This window comes from Cebus imitator, unplaced genomic scaffold (genome assembly GCF_001604975.1).
Source record: "Cebus imitator isolate Cc_AM_T3 unplaced genomic scaffold, Cebus_imitator-1.0 Scaffold15, whole genome shotgun sequence".
Classification (NCBI taxonomy): Eukaryota; Metazoa; Chordata; class Mammalia; order Primates; family Cebidae; genus Cebus; species Cebus imitator.
In genome coordinates, this window is record NW_016107330.1 from 6632211 (window position 1) to 6641562 (window position 9352).

General features: G+C 39.1%; 1 protein-coding gene across 1 annotated transcript in view; it reads left to right on the forward strand.

Annotated features, from left to right (window-relative positions):
• Positions 1–9352, forward strand: part of LOC108286991 (msx2-interacting protein) — a 32940-nt gene that overhangs the window by 9108 nt on the left and 14480 nt on the right. Inside the window, exons 3-6 of the mRNA XM_017505167.2 lie at positions 2023–2148; positions 2503–2616; positions 4247–4360; positions 5687–5787. Of these exons, the coding sequence (XP_017360656.1) occupies positions 2023–2148; positions 2503–2616; positions 4247–4360; positions 5687–5787 (455 nt within the window). The remainder of the gene's footprint in view (positions 1–2022; positions 2149–2502; positions 2617–4246; positions 4361–5686; positions 5788–9352) is intronic.

Genomic DNA, 9352 nt, shown 5'->3' on the forward strand with positions numbered 1-9352 from the left:
TTTTAAGATGGAGTTTTGCTCTTGTTGCCCAAGCTGGAGTGCAATGGCGTGATCTTGGCTCACTGCAACCTCTGCCTCCCAGGTTCAAGTGTTTTCTCCTGCCTCAGCCTTCCGAGTAGCTGGGATTATGGGTGCATGTTATCACGCCTGGTTAATTTTTTGTATTTTTAGTAGAAACGGGGTTTCACCATGTTAGCCAGGCTGGTCTTGAACTCCTGACCTCAGGTTATCCACCCACCTCTGCCTCCCAAAGTACTAGGATTACAGGCGTGAGCCACCGTGCCTGGCTGAGTGTCACTATTTTAAATAACCCACAAACTCTGGGAAAACAGCCTGTTGCTTATTGATAACAGATGTTCCAGTAGCCAGAAGAACCTTTTCAATGAATCTGCTCACCAGTATTCTTAGGAGATCATTTCTCTTAAATGGAATTATTCTGGGTTTTTACATTCTGCATAATTAAAAGTTAGCTCCCATTTACTATTATTTTGAGGAATTTTAAGTACAGATTGTTTAATTTTTATTTATTTTTTTAGAGAAAAGTCTCCCTGTCACTTAGGCTGGAGTGCAGTGGTACGATCATAGCTCACTGCAGCCTCGAATTCCTGGGCTCAAAGGATCCTGCCTCAGCCTCTTGAGTAGCTGGGACTACAGGCATGTACCACCATGCCCAGCTAATTTTTAAATTTTTCATACAGAAGAGGGTCTTGCTGTGTTGCCCAGGCTGATCTTGAACTCCTGGCCTTAATGATCCTCCTGTCGTGGACTCCCAAAGTGCTGGGATTACAGATGTGAGCCATTGTACTCTTTCAGATTATTACTTTTTAAAGTACCCATCAAACAGCTCTTTAAATATGTTACTGTTTCAAGTCTTGATTATTGGCTTGTGACCCTTAAGGACATTTATATAATCATAATACTTATTCTGCAATATATGGCCCAGGTCATTGTTGTTTACATACAGATTTTGCCAGCTAACTCTCTCATTTCTCTGGACCATTTTCCATGTCTAAGCCAGGTTTTTTCACTGCCTCCTCTGAGTAGGCATGGGAGTGTCAGACACAACTATAGGCTTTATGCATTCCAAAGACATGGGAGCTTCCTTTATAAGTGTTTATTTTATCCAAGAACTGTGGTCGGTGGATCTTCACAAAGGAGTTCAGGTGTTTATATATCCATCCATTCTGCATGTGAGAGATTATTACCACACTTATCAATCACCAGCCTTGGTTCAGTTGGATATACTGATAGAATGAGTCGTTTCATTCAGGATTGCATGTTTTAAAATGCTTTCTGAAAACTTGATTTATGATTCTTAATCATATTTTATTTTATTTTTTGAGATGGAGTTTCACTTTTGTCACCCAGGCTGGATTGCAGTGGTGCGATCTTGGCTCACTACAACCTCTGTCTCCCAGGTCGAAGCAATTCTCCTGCCTCAGTCTTCCAAATAGTTGGGATTACCGGGATGTGCCGCCATGCCTGGCTAATTTTTGTACTTTTAGTAGAGACAAGGTTTCACCATGTCGTTGGCCAGGCTGGTTGTCAAACTCCTGACCTCAAGTGATCTGCCTGCCTCTGCCTCCCAAAGTGCCAGGATTACATGAGTGAGCCACTATGCCTAGCCAGGCATCATATTTTAAATGGCCTGACCCCTGATAACAATTTTAGATATTGCAGAAGGGAATTATTTCTTAGGATTTCATTACCTAGCCTGCCATTTCTTTATTATCATAAGTTTTTCTTAATGCTGTTATTATGGATTTTAAATTTTGAATTGCAGCGCTGTTGTTCCTCTGCCAAGAGCTTCACATAGGAAGGATTTGTTCTGTGACAACAAATGCTGTATATTTTATAGCAGACTTCTACCTTACAGTTGTATTAAGATGTACAATTTTTTAACTAAGTAAATGATGATTGGTAACATAACTTTTTTGAGAAATAAATACCCTATATGGACTTGGTTCATTCTAATTTATTTTCTGGGGCATATTACTAAGTGGTATTGATTGGCTTTTTCAGGATATTGATATTAAGAAAGTGAATGGAGTTCCTCAGTATGCGTTCCTGCAATACTGTGATATTGCTAGTGTTTGTAAAGCTATTAAGAAGATGGATGGGGAATATCTTGGAAATAATCGCCTCAAGGTAAATGAATTTGCATAAATTACTGTGATGTTATGATTTGCTTTGATTTTTAAGATTTGAATTTATTTATTTTTTTGCATATGCCTGATTATTTAAGATCCCAGTAAGACAGATAACCATAAAGGTTATATACTTCTTTGCATTCCCATTCTATTATATACTATAACCTGATTAATACTCAACTAGCCAGGCAGGATTGCTTTTTTATAAATTTCTATTTGATTTTTAACCAGTTGGTTCCCACTTGAGATGTTGATTTGAAAAGATTACTATAGAAAACCAGTTTTCTCAGAATTCTGTAGTTGAATAGTAATTGTGAACTTTACTAATAGAAATTTTGTGTTTTATGTTCAGCTGGGTTTTGGAAAGAGCATGCCTACAAACTGCGTGTGGCTAGATGGGCTTTCTTCGAATGTGTCGGATCAGTATTTAACACGACATTTCTGCCGATATGGGCCTGTGGTAAAGGTAGGGGGGAGGTTTTGGTGTGTGGTTCAGACTTCTGACTCCCTTGTCTTGGTATCCTCTCCTTTCAGTCTCAATTGCTAGCATTGCCTATTTCTTTTATTTAATAATCAGCACATTAAAATTATGTTTGCTAAGATTTGGTCAAATAAGGACATTTGCATCTGGTTGCCTTAAGTTACTTTGAGAAACTATTTTGAACTAGCCAAGATGATCAATTTTGAAACTATTCTCATAGTATAAATAGAATGAAATAGAAATGTTGCTTATGGATTTTTATAATTTTATCTTACATTAAAATTAGTCCGATTATATAATTATTCACATTTACACTAAATATGTAATTAGACTTTTTTAAATGAAGGAAGTTCACACAACAGAATATTCATCTAACCAATGTTTTTTATGTAACACACCCATAAGCAACAGGAAAAGGGTCTCCAGACCCAATTCAATGTGTGAAGGTAAAGCTTCCCGTCCTTAAATTTATGTTTACTCTATGGTGGGTATATTGTATATCCTTGACAATACTTTATTTTTTATTTTTTTATTAATCGAGACAGAGTCTCACTCTGTCACCCAGGCTGGAGTGTAGTGGCGGGATCTTGGCTCACTGCAACCTCTGCCTCCCGGGTTCACGCAATTCTCCTGCCTCAGCCTCCTGAATAGCTGGGATTATAGACATATGTCACCATGCCTGGCCTGGCTAATTTCTGTATTTTTTGTAGAGACGGGGTTTTGCCATGTTGGCCAGGCTGATCTCGAACTCCTGACCTCAAGTTATCTACCTACTTCTGCCTCTTAAAGTGCTTGGGATTACAACCACTGTGCCTGGCAGACAATACATTAAATGTAGCTTTTGTTGTTTAGAAATACACATCTTAAAGATTGCCTGTATAAAAAAAATCCACGTTTTTTTTTTTTTTTTTGGAAATAGCGTTTTGCTCTTGTTGCCCTGGCTGGAGTGCGATGATGAAACCTCAGCTCAGTGAAACCTCTGCGTCCTGGGTTCAAGCGATTTTCCTGCCTTGGTCTCCCAAGCAGCTGGGATTATAGACATGTGCCACACCCAGCTAATTTTGTATTTCTAGTAGAGACAGGGTTTCTCCATGTTGGTCAAGGTGATCTCAAACTTCTGACCTCAGGTGATCTGCCTGCCTCAGCCTCCCAGAGTGCTGGGATTACAGGTGTGAGCCACTGCCCATGGGCAAACATCCATAGCTTTAAGACAGTTGTGCTACTTGTAGCCAGAATTCACAGAAATTCATTGTTGTTCTTTTTTCCTTTCTTTCAAGGGTGTTTTTTTTTTATTGTTGTTGTTGGTTTTGCTTTTTTGTTTTGAGCCAAACAAGACTAATGCTTTATTGAAATATAGTATAGTGATAAATCAACATGGAAAACAAAGTAAAATACAGAAAAACAAAGGCATAGTCTCTCAAGCCATACTATGATTCTAAACAGTTCCTGCACATTTTATTGTGTTCACTACAGCATGCATTACGCATTTTTAAAAACAGAATAAAATATATAAAAATGTGTTTTTTCTCATCAGCGTCCTTGTGGTTTAGGATTTTGTTGGGACTGACACTAAGTACAGTGGATGAGACTCTTACTTGTTTTTTCTTTTTTACAGGTGGTGTTTGACCGCTTAAAAGGCATGGCCCTGGTTCTCTACAATGAAATTGAATATGCACAAGCAGCTGTAAAAGAGACCAAAGGGAGGAAAATCGGTGGGAATAAAATTAAGGTGGGAATAAAATTAAGGTGTAGAGAATGACTTTAAACAGAAGCAAAACAAAGTTATATTTAAATCTCACCCTCTTGAGCCGGGTGTGGTGGCTCATGCCTGTAATCCTAGCCTTTTGGGAGGCTGAAGTGAGTGGATCACCTGAGGTTAGGAGTTTGAGACCAGCCTCATGAACATGGTGAAACCCCCTCTCTACTAAAATTACAAAAAAAATTAGCCAGGCGTGGTGGCACATGCCTGTAATCCCAGCCACGTGGGAAGTTGAGGCAGGATAATATCTTGAACCCAGGAGGCAGAGGTTGCAATGAGCCAAGATCATGCCATTCCACTCCAGCCTAGGTGACAGAGTGAGACTCCATCGCAAAAAAACAAAACAAACAAACAAAAAAAAACCTCACTCCCTTAATAACTAGCATTTTATAGACTGCCAACAAGGGGAGTGGTTTATAGGACACATACTCTGAATCATTAGTGTTCAAGGGGAATATTACGATTTTATGCTTAGCTACTTGTGGGCACAGCATCTTTAAACCGTAAGCCACAGATCCTTCCCTAAAAATCCTCTCATTCAAAGAAATGTGCCTCTCAGTGCTCTTAGTGCTGATGCTCACACAGACACTCTTAGCGCAGGTTCGACCACAGTCACCCATGGGTGTCTGACACCCAGGGCCTCATAGTATCAGTCCAGCATCCTGAATGATACATCTTTCTCTCCTTTCCTACTCTCCGGAAGAGTGGGTAGCCATTGAAAGCATAATTGTATGTCCGGTTTATGTATTTAAAAACTTGTGTTCATGGTAGTTTTAAGAAATTTATGCACTTAATAACTATGATGGTTAGGTTGAAGTATTTTTTAAAATATTGATATTTTAAAATATCCATATTGATATTAATAGATACTTAAATGAGATATTGATAGCTGATGGGTATCATTTGCTTTAATAACTTTGAGGCCCAGCTGTGAGTAAAGTTTAAATGTTCATATTTTGTTTTATATTCTAACTGTACTTCTGGCAACAGAGATTGCTGGATTTAGTTGATCTGATTACTTAATCGCCGTTTCAGTTTTCCATTTTGCTTTTTTCACTCCTTCACAATTGGGTTTGAAACTTTAAATTTCATTCCTTTATCACGATTTAAACAATTTGAGAAATTTCAGGTTAACAAAACATAGTTTCAGTTGTGAGGATTGTTTTACTTGAGATACATTGCTCTTTCCTGAAATTTTCTCAGAAGGGCTATGTTGTGAAGAATTTTCAAATTTGATAACTTTTTTTCATCAGTAACATTTGAAACTTGTATCAAACATGTTTTTCTTTTTTAAAGGTGGATTTTGCAAATCGGGAAAGTCAGCTGGCTTTTTATCACTGCATGGAGAAATCTGGTCAAGATATCAGAGACTTTTATGAAATGTTAGCTGAAAGAAGGTATGTATTTTAAACCTATCAGTGTAGCTTGAGTTTTAATACAGAAACTTAAGATGGCATTAAATTTTATTTTTCACTCTTTACCCCTACTTTCATCTTCTAGAATAGAGAATGCTTCTCTTTTATCACTTCACAGGTAAACACAGGTTTATTTTTTGAATCCAGTTTTCAGGTGACCCCTGTGGGTTTGGAGCAACCTGTCTGGATTTCTCATTGAATGCTCCTAGAGCTTGAAAGAGTTACTGTTTTACCAGGTGATGACTTTATGTACCCCTTTTTTTTTTGAGACGGGGTTTCACTCTGTCACCCAGACTGGAGTGCAGTGGCATGATCATGGTTCACTGTAGCCTCTTTCTAACAGGCTCAGTGATCCTCCCACCTCAGCTTATCATGGCTTACTGCAGCCTCTGCCTCACAGGCTCAAGTGATCCTCCTACTTCAGCTTCCTGAATAGCTGGGACTACAGATGCTCACCACCACGCTGGACTAACTTTTGTAGAGATGGGGTTTCTCCATGTTGTCCGGGCTGGTCTTGAACTCCTGGGCTCAAGCGATCCGCCTGCCTTGGCCTTCCCAAGGTGCTGAGATTACAGGTGTGAGCCATTGCACCTGGCCAGCTTTAGGTACCATTAATCATAAATACATATCATCCTGCTTACAGTTTTAAAGTAAATTATTAATATATGTTAGAGTGCATTATAAACTGTTAAATGGCTACATATTTAGTAATGACAACATCCAGGTTGTCACTGCACATGTGCTCATACATTTAATTAAAAATAAAACAACTTCCAAAAGAATAACAAGAGCTTTATTTTAAAGTTGAATCTCTTAAATAGTCAGAGTGAATCAGTAAGCCAAAGCATATGTAAACTGGTGACTTTGACAACGTGCAGGGCAAACCTGATTTCCCCTTGTTAATGCTGTCAGTCATGGTTATGTAGTATTTAATATTTTTTCTGCTGAACAGACTGAAATATAGTAAAACATCTTAAGATAATGCCACTAGATTCATCAATAGCTGATTACTTTTGAAAATGGAAATTTGGTCCATATAGTCAAGCTGTTTTTCCAGACATGCCTCTGATTAAGTCTCCTGGAATGTTCCCACTAGGTCTCCACTCCTATACATATGTGTTAGACAAAAGCTTTGTGTGACAAATGTCTTTAGACACTTGTTCAGAGTATGAAAAGGGCTCCATGGCAAGATGAGTCAAGACGGGGTTGTGCTGCCATAAGCCCTGTTGAATACATTCCCTTTCTACTGCCTCTTCTTGCCAGTTCATTTTTGATAGCAAATATTAACATATATTAATTCATTTCTTAGTGGAATATTGTACAACAGTCATTGAATACTTGGTGCTTTTTTTTTTTTTTTTTCTTTTTTTTTTTTTTTTAGATGGAGTCTCGCTCTGTTGCCCAGGCTGGAGTGCAGTGGTGCAATCTTGGTTTACTGCAACTTCCACCTCCTGGGTTCAAGCGATTCTCCTGCCTCAGCCTCCTCAGTAGCTGGGATTATAGGTATGTGCCCCCATGCCCATCTAATTTTTGTATTTTTAGTAGAGACGGGGCTTTACCATATTGGTCAGGCTGGTCTTGAACTCCTGACCTCGTGATCTGCCTGCCTTGGCCTCCCAAAGTGCTGGGATTACAGATGTGAGCCACCGCGCCGGCCTGTTTGGTGCTTTTTAAATGAAAAATGCTCTCTACGGCCAAAATCTCTAAAGTTCAAACTTAATCAGGTTTTGATAGTTTCTCACCACATCAGAATCCAAATCACAAAGCTTCAAAGATCAACAGTCCTGTAGCTAGAAAGTCAGGCTTAATAGGCTGTTTTCTCAGTTGTGTAAGTGTAAGAAGGAGAGTGAGCGTAAGATTGTGTGTCCACATTCAAGAGAATGTGTGTGTCTTAGGAGAGAAAAAAGTTCTCCATCCTGCCTCCCCAAGTAGCAGTTTGAATTCATGTTAATACAGTAAATGCTTACAAGAATTCTTATCTATACATGAGTGGAAAGTGTCTCAGAGGCCTACTTGCACCTAAAACAGAAAATTCATTAAAATCCTCTGTTTACATTAAATATTTTAAGAGAGTAGTTTTGTGAGGGTTGAATAATGTAATGTGGGTGTTACTTTCTGCATATTACTACTTAAAACTCATGTTTTTTTTTTGAAACGGAGTTTCACCCTGTTGCCCAGGCTGGAGTGCAATGGCACGATCTCGGCTCACCGCAACCTCCTCCTCCCAGGTTCAAGCAATTCCCCTGCTTCAGCCTCCCAAGTAGCTGGGATTACAGACATGCACCACCATGCCCAGCTAATTTTGTATTTTTAGTAGAGACAGGTTTCTCCATGTTGGTCAGGCTGGTCTCAAACTCCCTACCTCAGGTGATCTGTCCACCTTGGCCTCCCAGAGTGCTAGGATTACAGGCATGAGCCACTGTGCCTGGCCAAAACTCATTTTTTTCTAGTGATGAACTAATTGGCTTTGGCTTTGTTCTGTGTTATTTATTCCTCTCAAGTGGTGGTTATCTCCTAATGAGGAAGCAGGAGAGTGTGGGACCCTCAAACCTGTGACCCAGGTTTTGCCCTGTGTGGTTTCAGATGGCAGTGCTTATGGAATGCATTCTTTGCAGTAGACTTTAAGGATCTTTGCCTCTTCCATGGAATGGAAGTTATCTCACTGAATAGTTGATGCATGAATGAAAAAAATGTTTAACGCTAATGGTAATTCAGCTCAGGAATGCAAATGACAACTGTATTTGCACAGGGCTTTGTCATTTTCCAATTATTATTTCATTTGATCCCTCAAATACTCTGTCAGGTAACCCCTTTTTATGGAAGGAACTTTTGCTAACAAGGTCACAGGCCACAAAGGGGTTGGGCTGGGGATAAACCCAAGGTTCCTACCTGCTAGTACATTGAGCTTACCCTTTACCAAAGTGGTTCTCAAGATGAATTTACAGGGTCACATTGTGATTCAAATGACATCTACTTTTATGGTACTTTGCATATTGTGTGGTTTTGTGAACAGTGTTCTTTCCTAGCCTTTTTGGAGTTCCTCAGTGTCCCTGTACATGCTCCAAGTGCCAGTTGGACTGTCCCTGCTTAAGTTGTTGAATTCTTTGAGGGCAGGACTGCTTATTTCTTTTTGTGGTCATGGGGCCCAGCAAAATAACTATTTGTTAAGTTGAACAGTACTCCAGCATGAATGCTTATACATATATTTCTGCCTCCTAAAACTTTTTTTCATATTATTACTTTTTAAATTTTTATTAAATTTTTTTTTTAAGAGATGGGGTTTCACTGTGTTGACCCTGCCAGTCTTGAACTCCTAGCCTCAAGCAGTCCTCCCACCTTGGCCTCCCAAAGTGCTAGGATTATAGGCCAGAGCCACCATACCCGGCTCATATTTTTAGAAATAGTTTTAGTGTGCTTAATTAAAAAAATCTTGACACTGTGGTTTAAAAATAAGACTCAAGCCTACCATTAATACGGGCAGTAAACTAATGACTGTTCTAGGTGTCTTATTCACTTTATAATTTTTGAAGGTATACAGTGGGTTCAC